Below are 16,682 nucleotides of genomic sequence, written 5' to 3' on the forward strand. Positions count from 1 at the left end.
ACACACGTAAATTAGATTTGACTCATATATTTACGAGTGTGGTAAGTAGTTTGTGTAATTTAAGATCCTCTTTCTGCTTTACTGCTTTTTACTACCCCATTAGTTCTGCTGTGGTTGTTAAATATATTTGTATTTGTTAAATACCGTTTATTTATAATCTCTAAATGTTCAGCGTAGGTAAACATAGTTCTCATCCTGGGAGGGCTGGGAAGCCCTCCCAGGAAGTGTAGGAGTACTAAAGAGTGCATGGAAATGATGATAGGTCGCAAAGAAAATCACCACTAAGGTGTTAAGCGCCTATAGAACAACCTTAACAATTATTGCTGTACAAGTGATAGCAGGAGTTGTACCAATCTGGTTAATGGTAAAGGAGAGAGTGACCATGTACATAACAGAAGGAGCGATATAAAGAAAATCAGAGAGGAAAGCAGACAAAATAATGTGCGACAGTGGCAGAGAGAGTCGTCCGAAGAAAGAACTAAAGAAAACTAGACGAGGACGCTCATCCTCTACATAGAGTACAAACTGTAAATTTAGACGTATCAATTTATATTTCACACATTTTCTGACGGACCATGGGTCGTTTAAAGACCAATGGTAACGCGTCAAGACCAATTGAAACACAACGAGGTGTCACACAGGGTTGTGTACTATCACTGATACTGTTTAACGTCTACGGGGAGGTAATTTGCCAACGCTTTATGCACTGTTAAGCGGCACGTGCACCGCACTATTGAGGTTATGGTGTGAGTGCCAACGCTTATTATTCAAGGTCACCTCCAATCTTCGTCAGAAGGAATATTACAGCTCGGCTCTGCATAGAAGAAATCTTGGAAACTCATCATAATGCAAGGCCACCCATTGCGAGAGTCACCACAGACTTCTTTGAAAAGAGTTGGAGTCTTTTGCCCTGGCCGCCCGAGATCCTCATAGTTATCCCCAAGGGATAGGTAATAATGTGTAATAATGTGTTGTTGCATCAACAAATTATTAATTGGTTTATTTCAGTAAGTTATTTCTAAAAGGACTAAGCTATTCAATTGTCCTGATTTATCAATACCCATAAAAATCAGGTTACTACGATGATATAAATATCTTTGTTACACTGATGTATGGGGTTGAGCCGTGGACTCTCACAGATGCCACCTGCAAGAAAATTGAGGCTTTCGAAATGTGGCTTTATCGTTGAATCCTAAAGATATCTTATACCGACCCCGTTACTAATCAGGTTGTTTTGTTAAGAATACAAAAAGAAAAAAAGCTGTTAACCACAATAGAAACAGCAAGAATAGAATACCTTGGTCACATCATAAGGAACAGAGAGAGATTGAACTGCTGCAACTAATTTTACAAGGAAAAGTAGAAAGAAAACTAAAACCTGGAAGGCGGATGATTTCCTGGCTGAAAAATCTACGTATGTGGTTCAGCACAACCATCACAAATCTTTTCAGAACAGTTGTCTGCAAAGTACAGATTGCCATGATGGTCGGCAACATCCGAAAAGGATAGGCACTACAAGAAGAAGAAAAAGAACTTGTTTCTACCATATTGAAATTTTGATCGTTTATTTATTTTGCTACTCTGTGTTATTGTAGAAAATATTTTCAAAATATAATAATTTATAATAGGTGCTGATTTCTGTCACTTAGTACATACACATTAACTCACTTTTACAAACGATTCCAACATTAAGCTTAAATGCAAAATTAATCATTCCTGCGTCAGTTCTGAATAGCAAACTACCATTGAAAACCAAATGCCAGAATACCGGAGCTATAAATTTTCTGTGAGCATCTCTGAGACAAACGATAAACGTTGAAAGCAAGTCATAAACTGGATAATAGTTTGCAATTTACTGAAGCCAAGATTTAAGTTAATTACCTATGACTGTCAAAATATGAATTCAATATGTTAGACCAGGGCAGTTAGCACTAAAAACACCGTAATAAATCGATTTTTAAATGCAGCACCTAGAGAGAGATTTGCAACTTTTTGTATTATGTTCAGGATGATGTCAGGAAAAAAGTCTACTGTGAAAAAATTTGTGGAAATGCATAGTTGCATTTTAAAGTGCATAAACATGTCAATATAAGAGCCCGTTTACATGAGAGACGCGATTATAACTACAGTGGAACCCCGATAACTCGGCCTCCGATAACCCGGAAGTCCGGCTAACCCGGACCGATTTTCATCAGAGAAAACAAACATTTTTGTAGTTTGATAATGGAGTTTACCTGTAAGTATACAGTATTTTATTAATTTTTACCATATTCTCCGGCTAACCCGGATTTTCGATAATCCCGATCGGCGGCGGTCTCGATTAATCCGACTTATCGAGGTTCCATTGTACCAGGTGTCCCAATAAGAATGGCTCTCGGCCATATCTCAGGAACTGTTTATAGTACAATTTTGAGAAAAAAATATTTATAACAAAAGTTGCCTCGGGAAAAGCCTGGAAATTATTTTCATAATTGTAGGTACACCGCTAGAGGCCGTAATTGAATATCAAAAATTAAAAAATCAAATTTTACAAAATTTGCCTAACGAAAGGGCACTGGAAATCCGATCATCGTATTCTTCATAAAATTCTGCGCATATTTGATTTGACAAGTTTAAGTCTACCTTTGCAAAAAATAGGTGGGGATGAGTGGGAACCTTGTTATGAAAAAATGGCTGTAAGTCCGGTTCTGCTAAATCGAATTTTACAAACTTGGTCTTGCTGAAAACGGCTCTTTTGTCAATGTAAGAGTTATAATTTCGAAACAGCCTATTAAGTAATATGCCAGCTAGAAGACGTTATTTAATTATTTTCAGAAATCTAGTTTTCTTTGGAAAATATTAAATACAAATATGCATTTTTAATCCTGTATTACAAAATTGGATCAAATTAGCAACAGAATAGCGAAAACCGCATGTCGATACCTTTTTTCTATCTCGAGATTTCTTAACAAACGTGTAAATTTTAAACATAACTGTTACTGTCACCGGTAAACGAAGTTAAGGAAAGGTAGTGTGCTGTGGAAAAAACAAAGAAACATTTGTTCATAACAAGGTTCCCACTCACCCCCACCTCTTTTTTGCAAAGATAGACTTAAACGTGTGAAATCAAATATGCGTAGAATTTTATGAAGAATACGATGATCGGATTTCCAGTGCCTTTCGTTAGGCAAATTTTGTAAAATTTTGATTTTTTAATTTTTGATATTTAATTACGCCCTCTAGCGGTGAACCTACAATTATGAAAATAATTTCCAGGCTTTTTCCGAGGCAACTTTTGTTATAAATATTTTTTTCTCAAAGCTGTACTATAATCCATTCCTGAGATATTCCGAGAGCCATTTTTATTGGAACACCCTGTATATACATTTTACTTGAGACCGTTCACATGCTAACTTTTTAATGATTTAAAATGCGCGTCAGCATGTGAACGGTCTCAAGTAGAATATATCGCGCATCCCGTTCAAAAGTGTATTAACTAAAAAAAATTCATTTTTGTGTTTATCTCACCCACAAAATGTATTATGAATAATATTTTTCCTCAAAAAACTGCAATATCGCAACTTTAAAATAATTATTTCAGTGGATCCAGCGAACCGATATGTCACAATTAAAAATTAAAACTCATGGTCAGGTGGTAAAAACAGTATCATTCGAACCTGTGACAAGAAGTTGCGCTAGTTTCCGGTGAAAATCAGCTGGGCCGGGTACTGAAATTGTACTCCGGTACAGAGTACCGGGTACTTTTCATATTAAAGGAACGAGTACAGAGTACCGAGTACATTACTCCAGAAAAGTACTCAGAGTACAATACTCAAAGTACAATTACCCGAATTTCTCGGGTACTTATTTCGAGTACATTCGAATGTAAAACCCGAAAAAAGGTAAGAAGGCAATACAGTAGACTCTCTCTATAACGAACACGGTTATTACGAGGTTTCGTTTATAACGAGGTACGCTAGATGTCCCATGAAATTACTATTGAACTGTAACACCCCTATAACGAGGCATATTTGGTTATAACGAGGAAAAATGAAATCGAAGAATATGTTTCTTTACCTATTTTTAGCGCAGTAATGGCTATAAAGAAACTGCCTGTATATAGATATCCCCAACATCTGTGTGGTTATCGAGGCCAGTGCTGTAATAAAATCCACCGCCTATAAAAAACTTCTTCTTAATTTGTTGATTTTTCGACAGATATTGAATATTGTAGGAAATTTACAATTTATGATGGCCGAAGACTTATTGTTGAGGAAACAATATTTAGCATTTTATATTGCTCCGAATGGCTTAACTATAGGAAGTTAGTCTTAGAAAACTATATTTATTCATATGTATGCACAATATTATTGTTGTCTGATATAACGGGATCCGCTTATAACGAGGTAATTAGTTCCATTTCAGTTCTCGTTATAGAGGGAGTCTACTGTAATTATTTCTGCATCTCTAAAAATATTTGAGGCGCTCAGAGCAACAGTGGCCTAACCCACAAATTGAGCATCTTTAGATTAATACATCAATAAATCCAGAAACATTGGATCTATTGATCAACAGTGGTCTACACAACCTAGCTTCATATTTGGCTAGATGGCACTATATAATTTATTGTTGGCTTGATAAATATACTGGAAAACGAATGCAACAGTGGCCTAACCCTCAATTGTGTGGCTCATTCCAATGTTGATTTTACAGTTAGTAAACATCTATCAACAAGTGTTCATCGTATCAGAATAATACGCATAATTCATAAGAATGACTATTTTTAATTTTTAATTTTATAAAGTAATACAGTGGAACCTGTTTAATTCGAACTTCCATAATTCGAAATCTTCTTTAATTCGAATTTTTATTTTGGTCCCTAGCATTTCCTATATAAGTAAGGGTAAAAAGTCGTGAATAATTCGAATTATATTTTGGATAATTCAAACTTTTCTGCTATCTTTTCTGAATATCTTAGAATCTTTTGTCATTACTGAGAAGCTAAATTCTAAAAAGCAGCTAAAAATTTCGGATCGCTTTGGAAAAAACTAAAGTCGATCTTGCAAATGTTTTAATTGGTATTTTTGGCCGAATTTTGTTAGCCCATTTTTTTAGGTTGACAAAACTCGGGCAAGAATAGGAACAAAAACATCTCCAAGCAATAAAAATGATCAACTACTGTTTTTTGCTGATCAACTACTGATATTTATCATTTGCAGATGTTTTTGTAGATTTATTTTTTAATTCGAATTTTTGGATAATTCGAATTTTTTTAACGGCCCCCTGAGATTCGAATTATCCAAGTTTCACTGTATTTAATAATAATAATTTAATTTGTCATATCAATTTCCTATTTAGTAGCCAATTTTGTGGCTTATTACGAACTAAAATAGTAAATTAGATAGTAATACAAAGTATTAATTTGTATTAATGTATTAATTAAAATAAATAATTCTTCTGCGTCTTATTCAATTTGTAAATGTTGTTTCTATCGGTAGCCTACTGTGTACAGGTAATGCTAACAATTACCATAATATTTCTCGGAAGGCATTGTACACCTCATCTATGGCATTGTACACAATGATGAAAGTATACTACTTGTACGTGACGACCCAAATATACCAAAAATGTAGGTACAGTAAAACCTGCCATATCCGGATCAATGTGGCGACAGACCGATCCGGATATGAAAAAATCCGGATATCAAGACCACTACTTCTTTTACAGTCTCTGAAACGTTTTCTCCTTCATACATTCCAGTAATCAACGCCGTCAATAACTTTCGTCGATAGACACGTTTTATAGATTCTATAATACATTATTTGACCATCTTTTAGTACTTCTTTTAGTGCGTTGTCCAACAGCAGGACTGCCTTTCTCGGTAGATTTCGGTAGATCGGGACGGCGCAGAACCGTCCGGATATGGGGAGGTCCGGATATGACAGGTCCGGATATGGCAGGTTGTACTGTATATTGAAGTAATAATAAAAACTTTTACTACCTAATAGTATTTTGAGAAATACTAATAAACTTAATGCAAATTATTTAGTTTCTTTGATTAAGTTAATAACACCTTAAACTTTTCCCAGGGTACTTACATGCAAATATCAACCCATCTTTTCAATAAATAAAATGAAAAGGTAGATTTACATAATTAGTTAAGTCTTGATTGTCAACAACAAAGTATTTGGAACGAGATCGATTTATTGTATTTCATTATTTTGTGCAAATACTATAGTAGCACGTAGCACCTTTTTGTGTTTATTATTATAAATATTTAATAAAAGTGCTCTAACCTTAATGCAAAATGGATTACGAATTTTCTTTTAATGAAGGTAGGTTTAATTATCCCATAACATACATTTTAAGTAACTAAAAAAATTAAGAATTCAGTATTTATTGGTAAAAAACTTGGCCTATCCAACAATTTTAAATAAAGTAGCAGTGGCCTAACCCACATTTTTTCTTTAAAGTATTATCAAAATTTTGCTCACTATGCATCATTCGAAACATAATAATAATAATAATAATAATAATAATAATAATAATAATTATAGATTATAGAAGGCGTTTTACCGAAAACTCAATTCCACCGTAGAAAGTGTCGACACGTCTTACCCAAGCCAAGAAGAAATTCATGAGTTTTGGGGAAATCAACTTTCCACGCCAGCTGCTTTTAACAACAATGCTGGCTGGATAGAAGATACGACGCACAACTGTCACCACTACGTCACTGCTAACTACGAACCATTCACGACTGAAGAAGTCTCAAATGTCATCAAAGAGCTTCATAACTGGAAATCTCCTGGACCAGACGGAGTTCAGAACTTCTGGCTTAAAAAGTTTTGGAGTATTCATGAGTGCTTATCAACATTAATTAATCATGTTATTTCTAATCCGCAGGAATTACCATCATTTCTAACTCAGGGAACTACTTATTTAATACCCAAGGATCAAAATAACACCCAAGATCCATCCAAGTACCGCCCAATTACTTGTCTTCCAACTTTGTATAAATTGGTCACATCCTGTGTAACCCGGCGTATCTACCAACACTGTGCTCTAAACGATATCATAGAGCCTCAACAGAAAGGATGCGCTAAGGGTTCCATGGGTTGCAAAGAACAGCTTATCATCGATTCAGTCATTTCTAACCAGGCATTCACTAAAAAAAGGAACCTTTTTACTGCTTTTATTGACTATAAAAAGGCCTTTGATTCACTACCGCATGAATGGCTAATAGATATTTTGAAAATATACAAAGTCGATGATAACATAGTGACCTTTTTAAGGCATATAATGAGAGATTGGAAGACTAAAATTCACCTCCAAATACCTGGTGAAAAAAATATTGAAACCGAAAATATCGCAATCAACCGGGGCCTGTTTCAAGGAGACTCGTTGAGTCCACTGTGGTTCTGTTTAGCTTTGAACCCCCTTTCCCAGCTATTAAACTCCACTGACTCAGGTTTTAGCATTAAAAGCAATAATACTGTGGTAGCGAAGCTCAATCATCTGTTGTATATGGATGATTTGAAATTAATGGCTTCCACTCGAGAACACCTAGAAGAGATGCTAAAAACTGTAGAAACATTCTCTAATGATATTAGTATGCAGTTCGGTCTAGACAAGTGCCGTGTTTTGAATATAGTCAGAGGAAAGGTACAGCCCGGTGGATTCGATATGCAAAATGGCCAGAACATCGAGGCCATGAGCGACAACGATATGTATAAATATCTTGGAGTAAAACAGGCGCGGAAAATTGACCATAAGCAAATGAAAACTGAGATAACTACTGAGTTTATAAGAAGGGTAAAACAGCTGCTTCGTTCACAGCTTAACAGTAAAAATTTGTTTAAGGCACTAAACACCTACGCTTGTTCCGCGCTTAGCTATTCATTTGGTATTGTTAAGTGGACAAAAACGGATATAGAGAATCTTCAGCGAAAAGTACGAACACACCTCACAAAGGCACAAAAACACCACCCTAAAAGTGCAGTAGAACGAACAACATTACCCCGGTATTTAGGAGGAAAAGGACTTATGGATATAGGTGAGCAATTAGATAAACAAATTGCTAATTTAAGAACTTATTTTCAGATGCAGGCTGAGACATCTACTCTACACCGCGCAATTTGCGCAGTAGATGACACAACACCGATCAAACTGAGGGAACCAGAAATGCGCATAAACCACCTTACTAAGGACGAAAAACTGCGCACCTGGATGGGTAAACCTCTGCACGGGCGACATCCCAATGAGGTCAGCCAAGACTATGTCGACAATACAGCGTCGAACTATTGGTTGACATCAGGAAAGATGTTCCCTGAAACGGAGGGTTCATTACTGGCCATTCAGGATCAGGTTATACCAACCAGAAATTACCTGAAATATATCGTCAAAGACCCTCAGGTTCAAAACGACAGATGCCGATATGGATGTCAAGCCCAAGAAACCATCCAACATATTACAGGGGGCTGCCAGGCATTTGCTGCAACTGAATACAAGGAACGGCATGACGCAGTGGGAAAAATCCTTCATCAAGAGATAGCTAACAAGCTGGGACTTCTCCAAACGGACCATCTCCCATATTATCAATACGTTCCTGAGAGTATGCTTGAGGATGGCAACTACAAGCTATACTGGGACCGCAGTGTGCTCACAGACCAAACAGTGGCACATAATAGACCAGATCTCGTACTAGTTAATAAATTAACAAGACAAACAACACTAATTGATGTGGCGATACCTAACAACAATAATCTACGTAGTAAATTTACTGAAAAGATCGCCAAGTATAGAGATCTGGAAATTCAAATACGGAGACAATGGAGAATGCAAAGTACCCAGACGATACCTATTGTTATGTCTACTACTGGAGTCATTCCGAAGACCCTCCTCGAAAGCATAAAAAAGCTGGGTCTCAATGAACATATTTATAAGACCATGCAGAAAGCTGTACTCCTTGCGACGGCCAGAAGTGTAAGAAAATTTTTGGGAGATACACCTGCATTCCAATTCATCTAGGGCTCGATAACACGGAAAGAGTCCCACCAGAGCTCAATCCTTTTGATACCGTAGGTATCTGGGATGAGTCAATTTTTCCCTCAGCGGGAGTGTGAGCCGTATGGCTAAATCTGATAATAATAATAATAATAATTATACCAACCAGAAATTACCTGAAATATATCATCAAAGACCCTCAGGTTCAAAACGACAGATGCCGATATGAATGTCAAGCCCAAGAAACCATCCAACATCTTACAGGGGGCTGCCAGGCATTTGCTGCAACTGAATACAAGGAACGGCATGATGCAGTAGCAAAAATCCTTCATCGAGAGATAGCTATCAAGCTGGGACTTCTCCAAACAGACCATCTCCCGTATTATCAATACGTCCCTGAGAGTATGCTTGAGGATGGCAACTACAAGCTATACTGGGACCGCACTGTGCTCACAGACCAAACAGTGGCACATAATAGACCAGATCTCGTACTAGTTAATAAATTAACAAGACAAACAACACTAATTGATGTGGCGATACCTAACAACAATAATCTACGTAGTAAGTTTACTGAAAAGATCGCCAAATACAGAGATCTAGAAATTCAAATACGAAGGCAATGGAGAATGCAAAGTACCCAGACGATACCGATTATTATTTCTACTACTGGAGTCATTCCGAAGACCCTCCTCGAAAGCATAAAAAAGCTGGGTCTGAATGAACATCTTTATAAGACCATGCAGAAAGCTGTACTACTCGCGACGGCCAGATGCGTACGAAAATTTCTGGGAGATACACCTGCAATCCAAGTCACCTAGGGCTCGATAACACGGAAAGAGCCCCACCAGAGCTCAATCCTTTTGATACCGTAGGTATCTGGGATGAGTCAATTTTCCCCTTAGAGGGAGTGTGAGCCGTATGGCTAAATCTGGATAATAATAATAATATAGAGTTTATCTATAGCAAAAAAATTGTACAATACAAAAGATATATAACAATATATAAATAAACCCAGTTTCTCACATAAGTTGTGAGCCACATGGACTACAACTTGTACGTGAGGTTTGAGTTTATGAACACTGTTCTAAGTACAAATTCTAATATTTTTACCACAATTTTACAATTTTAAAAAAGAAATATGGAAACTTTTGATAAATTAAAATTAAAATTAGTAGAAGAAAAGAGTTACTTATCTAACATTTCAGTTCCTTACTTTTTTACTTTTTACAACATACAACAATTAAATTTCAACAATTTTACAACATTAAAATATAAATATGGAATCTATTGACAGATTAAAGCTAATAAAACACAAAATTATTTATCTAATTTCAGCTCATTACTACCTATTCACTAATTCACGTAATATATGTCTGTTACCATGGATCCACTTTTTTAACTCTTTTTTAAATTTTTTATAATTGTATATTACTTTAATGGTAGACGGTAGGTTATTAAAATTTTTGGTCCCAAAAAATCAATGCAACGTTGGCCGATTGTTTTTTTTTTTGGTACTAATGTTGTTAAATTTCTGTTTCTGGTTTGGTATGTATAGTGGGTACAATCCAGAAATGATTTCTCGTTATGTAAATACAATAAAGATTTGTAAGAGTACAACTGGTTTAGATCCATGAAATGACTGTCAGTAAATAACTGCTCCACTGAAGACCTTATACCCCTTCTATATATTACTCTAATAATCCAATTTTGTATAATGTTTAGATTTTTAAGGTGAGCATTGTAGGCTCCACCCCAACCAATAATCCCATAGGCCAATTGTGATTGTACTAGAGAAAAGTATAAAGTCCTCAAGTGGTGAACATCCAGGAAGTCGCGAAGATATTTAAATTTTGATAGTAATCCTCGTATTTTTTGGACTACATATTTTATATGGTGATCCCATTTTAGGTGTCTGTCTATTATAATACCAAGGTACTTAATGCTTTCTGTATCTGGAATTTTTGTATGGTTGTCAATTTTCAGTTGGTTGAAGCTTGGCAACCCAGCGGTGTATGATGAAAACGGCAAGTTTTTAGTTTTTTCAACGTTTAAAGTTAACTGGTTATGTTGAAACCATTTTTTTATTTTTACATTTCGACAGTTCTCTTTAAATTTTCCCAGTTGTTACTACTGTAAAAAATTGCTGTATCATCAGCGAAACTTATGATTTGGCCTGAGGTATGTAATGCAAGTAAGGTGTTTATGTAAACAGTAAATAAAAGCGGCCCCAAAACCGTTCCCTGAGGAACTCCGTAAGTCACAGTTCTGGTCCCGCTCATTCTACCATTTACAGTTACCTGTTGCTGTCTATCAATAAAAAACTAAATTAAAAAATAGGTATCTCAATATAAATTTTAATTACCATAAGAATACTGTTAAATCAAATTTGAATCCGCGTTTTTGCGTGTTGCTGTTAATTTGCTCTCCCACATGCAGCGACAAGTTTAGACTTGCAAAAAGTACTCGGAAAATGTACTCGTATAATAAACGCGGGTACCGGGTATTTTACCCATATGCTACGAGTACGAGTACTGAGTACTTTATTGAAAATGTACTCGGGTACCGGGTACTGAGTACCCAAGATGTACTCAGAGTACAAAATTCGGGTACTTGTACCCGGACCCGGGTATTGCCCAGCTCTGGTGAAAATGCATTAAAAAAGTATTTTCAAACTGCGACCATATAACACCAATGTGTTTTAACGTTTCTTTCGGGAAAAGTGTCGTAAATCAAATTTTTTGAGGAAAACTGTAAGTATTATTTCGAATCAAAATGTCGTTTTTAGTTGTTATTTTCTTTTAACAAATATTTTTCCTATCGTACTATAGCCCAGTTGTAACAGGTAAAATATGATACAAAAATTAAATGTATACTAAATAAAATAAAAAATATATTAGAAAATATCAAATCAGATATTTTGTTTTCGGTCTCCGGTAAAATTTTAATATTTTGAGTTGTTACGGTTTAGAACGGGATGTGCGATATGTAGTTGTAATCGCGCCTTATCAAAACGCGCGTTAAGGTGATACAGTAGCGATCAACAGGTAGCAAAAACGCGTTCCAAGATTGCGGCTGTAATTTTGAATATTTTTTCGAGATATTTGGCACACGTATTCCTAATATAATAAAGAATGGCGGTACAGAGCCCAATTTGAAAAATATATTAATATGTCGCAAGTATTGAGTGAATGAATATTTAAATAGCAATTTTCCTGGAAGATGGGTTGGAAGGGGAGGAGCCAGAAGATGGCCTCCATGATCTACAGAGTTAAACAAGCTAGATTTTTTTCTGGGGCTATTTCTTCTCTTCTTTACGTGCCATCTCCGCGACGAAGGTTGGCAATCATCATTGCTATTCTCACTTTCGACACTACAGCCCGAAAGAGTTCAGTTGAGCTGCATCCAAACCATTCTCTGAGATTTCTCAGCCAGGACATTTTTCTCCTACCTATGCTGCGCCTTCCTTGAATCTTTCCCTGCATAATTAATTTTAGGAGTTCATATCTGTCACCACGTGTTATATGACCCAGGTATTGAAGTTTTCTTATTTTGATGGAATCCAGCATATCCCTGCTGTTCTGTATTCTCCTTAGTACTTCCTCATTGGTTATTCTGTCAGTCCAGGAGATTCTCAGCATTCTTCGATACGTCCACATCTCAAATGCTTCCAATCTATTGAGGCATTGTTTATTGAGAGTCCATGTCTCCACACCATACAAAAGAACAGAAAATACATAACATTTTAGTACTCGCTTTCTAAGATCTAGGCTGAGGTCTCTACTACACAATATTTGTTAAAGGGCTATGTAAAGAATTACAAATGAATGTATGAGATTGAACAGCAATGTATTAATTAGTGTAAGTTGCTCTTTTACTTGTAACATACAGAAGGAAGGCTAGATATCGAGAGGAAACAACTAAAAAAAAGAGTAACTACATATACCTGAAAATCTGAGTAAATGAAAACAATGACCAAGGTAGAGAAATCAGGACACGCATTGAAATTGCAAGAGAAGCATTTATAAAGATAAAAAAAAATGTTTGTAAATCGAGACCTTCCTTTGGAGCTGAGGATAATAGCCTTAAGACGCTACGTGTTCTCGACTTTGTTGAATAGAATGGAAAGCTGGAAACTAAAAGTAGATTATATAAAGAAGTTAGAAATATTTGAGATGTGGCGCTATAGAAGGATTTTTAAAATACCATGGATCCATCGAGTTACAAATGCAGAAGTGTTAAGAAGGCACAAAAGGATGGCGAGGTCATAATGAACATCAAAACAAGAAAGCTGGAATATCTAGGCCACATTACCAGAGGTGTGAACTACTAAATATTAAGGCTCATAATGTAAGGTAAAATTAAGGGTAAAAGATCCATAGGAAGACGAATAATTTCCTGGCTGAGGAACCTAAGAGAGTGGTATAGTTGCAGCTCAGTAGATCTTTTCAGAACAGCCGCCAATAAGGTACGGATAGCTGTGATGATAGCCAACCTCCGACAGGAGAAGGAACTACAAGAAGAAAAAGCTCTTTTTAAGATCTTAAGATGGCTATGCCTGTGAATTTTTTGAAATTTTTAAATTTATTGCATCCCACCTAAAAAAAAATAAAAAGGATAAAAAGACGTTTTTGGGGTAGAGGAAGAGGAGTAGAAGGATACAAGTAAAAAATGAAAAATTGATTCAGGTTGTATCGATCTCAAAAAATATGATTAACCCCGCAAAACTCACAAAAACCCTTAAAAACCATGAAAACATCGTTTTTGGGGGGTTTGAACGTGTTTTGTCGAATTTTTTACTGTCTTAAAGAACTCATTTACTTTCAGTTACCTATTGGGACCGTACAAGTTCGGAAAAGCGACATCTGGTTTCATAGCTCGGCAACATTTTTCGCACTTTTAATTATATTGGCCAATCATATTGGTCCTGGTTGCTGGAAAATTGTCAAGGCCATAGTCCAAAAAAAATTATAAGAAGAAAAAGTAAGACTGAGCAGGTTATGTTATTAAAAAGTAAAAAATTGTATGTATCAAATAAAATTAATTATTAAATTGCAGTACTGCAAAAGCAAAATACAATTAATAAATTTACTTTTTTATAAAAATTGCATATCATATCAATATTGTGGAGTAACATATAATTTTTCTTCTTAAATGACAGTAGGTATGAAATATACGTCAATTTGACAATTTCAATTTGACAAAGTTTTTCCGCTATTCGAGCACGATTGTTTCTCATATCCCCTCCAAGTACTTGCATACCGCGAATATAACCTATAAAAATCTTGATTTGATCTATTTTGAATTCTACAAAACGGTAAAAATCCCAAACACCCAGAAAAACCAGTTCTTCTGGCTTTTATGGGACAAATTACGGAAAAATCTGGAAAAATTAGAAATATAGCTTTTGATCTTCTTCTTCTTCTTCTTCTTCTTCTTGTGGTGCTTTTTCATTTAGTGGAGGTTAGCGACTACACTGGCAAATCTGTCTCTGTCCAATGCGGCTCTAAACAAAGAAGTTGAATCAAGGCTGATCCAGTCTCTGAAATTTGAATTCTCTGATACGTCGAACAATTTTAAAATACTGAGCAAACATAGATTTTAAATTATTAAATAAAACACCCTGTAACTCAGTAAGCAGCCATATTTTATTTAAGTGATTTTGGTTAAATCTTAATATTTTGAGGTCTAGAATCTACAACTCAGAGATTGGATATTCTTAATGAAACACCCTGTATATATAATTTGGTTTATTTTTTATTTGTTTATTTCAGTATACGCTCGACGGTATGGTTATGATACGCGAGATGAAATAAATGAAGTTAGTGAGCTTAAAAAGAAGGTAAAGATGAGTGGCTTAAATTTATGTCAAATAAAAGTGAATTGTAGGTCATAAGGTATTTGCAGCAATTGATTTTAAAAAATTCGCAAGAAGTATGTACTTATATATCTTACACCAAGCCACCAAGCATAACATGTACTGGGTGTCCACTTATATTTTCCCCCATTTTAACTGCCTATAACTTCTAAACGGCTCAAGATAAAAATATGCGGTTTTCACTGAAATGTTTTATTTTAGTAACAGTTTTGTCTGAATGGATTGAATTTTTTATATCGTTTTCAAATACGAAATAAAATATGGCGGATTTTTGAAAAAAAACGTTGTTAACATTTTTCTAATGGAACATCCAGTATATTCTTTTGTTAATTGAAAGAAAGGTCATTCACCTATCTAGCGATATAAAGTTTTTCAAAATCAGTTGTCAAATCACTGAGTAATTAATTTTTAAAATGAGAGGTGCAACGTGGATATCACATAACTAATAAAGTTACGTGATTTCCACATTGCATCTCTCATTTTAAAAATTAATTGCTCAGTCATTTGACAACCGATTTTAAAAATTTTTATATCGCTGGATAGATAAAGGACCGTTTTTTCAAGTTTTTAGGTAAGTGACCATTTTTTATATCGCTTTTAAATAAAAAATGGCGGATTTTTGAAACAAAACTTTGTTGTTGTTGTTGACTTTTTTCATTAAAACACCCAGTATATTTTTTTAGATCTTGAAAAAAAGATCATTTACCTATCCAGCGATATAAAAATTTTTAAAATCGGTTGCCAAATGACTGAGCAATTAATTTTTAAAATGAGAGATGCAATGTGGAAATCACATAACATAGTATCATTTTGCTCAGTTATGTTATTTAGGTATGTGATATCCACGTTACACCCCTCATTTTAAAAATTAATTACTCAGTGATTTAACAACCGATTTTGAAAAACTTTATATCGCTGGATAGGTGAATGACCTTTCTTTCAATTTACAAAAAATATACTGCGTGTTCCATTAAAAAAAAGTCAACAACGTTTTTTTTCAAAAATCCGCCATTTTTTTTTCGTATTTGAAAGCGATAAAAAAAATTCAATCCATTCAAACAAAACTTTTGCTAAAATAAAACATTTTAGCGAAAACCGCATATTTCTATCTTGAGCCGTTTAGAAGTTATAGGCAGTTAAAATGGGGGAAAATATAAGTGGACACCCGGTATATTGTGCTTTGTGCTACTCTAGAGAAACAATTTTTGTTTTGTGCTCTTGAAGCATAAAGCTCTTAGAAGCTTACCCCATATGTACAACATATACGCACATTTACCATGTTAATTTATGTTGTGGTTAAGTGTGCACCAGGTCTTACATTGTAGGTCCAATCCAGGAAGTCTCTCTGTGATGAAAGGTATATTTGTATTTGGTTGAACTTCCGACCATTCATGAATTCATAAGGAAATTTCAATGTACTTATTATTTTAGAAAAATAAAAATGTATACCATTTTTATTCAGTTGCAATGCGACGTAAAAGCTGTCTTAATGCTAATGCTGAGAGAAACAAAATCGAAAATGGTAATAACGACACAGGCAGTGTATGCAGATTCTAAGATAACTAAATTATATGACATTATTCCACAATGTAGGCACATGTAGGCAACGCCTAAAGGAACAGATTTTAGGTCAAAAAACAGACTGTCCATTTTTTTTAGGGTTATGGTCCTATTGAAGTCGGGGTACGATATCTTCCAATTGTGTGTTCAATACAAAAACAAGAAGAAAATACAATAAACGAAACAAAATATTGTGATCTAAATTTTCAATCTCCTGCATAACAATGCAGTTTACGGTTTTGCGACAAAATCGATTGCTACAAAT

At 35.1% G+C, this 16,682-nt stretch overlaps 1 protein-coding gene across 2 annotated transcripts in view; it reads left to right on the forward strand.

The window, feature by feature from the left end:
* LOC126887237 (uncharacterized) overlaps nucleotides 1-16,682 on the forward strand; it is a 200,570-nt gene that overhangs the window by 133,414 nt on the left and 50,474 nt on the right. For both annotated transcript variants that reach the window (XM_050654645.1, XM_050654646.1), the window contains exon 4: nucleotides 14,754-14,821. In XM_050654645.1, coding sequence (XP_050510602.1) covers nucleotides 14,754-14,821 — 68 coding nt within the window. The remainder of the gene's footprint in view (nucleotides 1-14,753; nucleotides 14,822-16,682) is intronic.

Source organism: Diabrotica virgifera, chromosome 6 (genome assembly GCF_917563875.1).
Source record: "Diabrotica virgifera virgifera chromosome 6, PGI_DIABVI_V3a".
NCBI lineage: Eukaryota > Metazoa > Arthropoda > Insecta > Coleoptera > Chrysomelidae > Diabrotica > Diabrotica virgifera.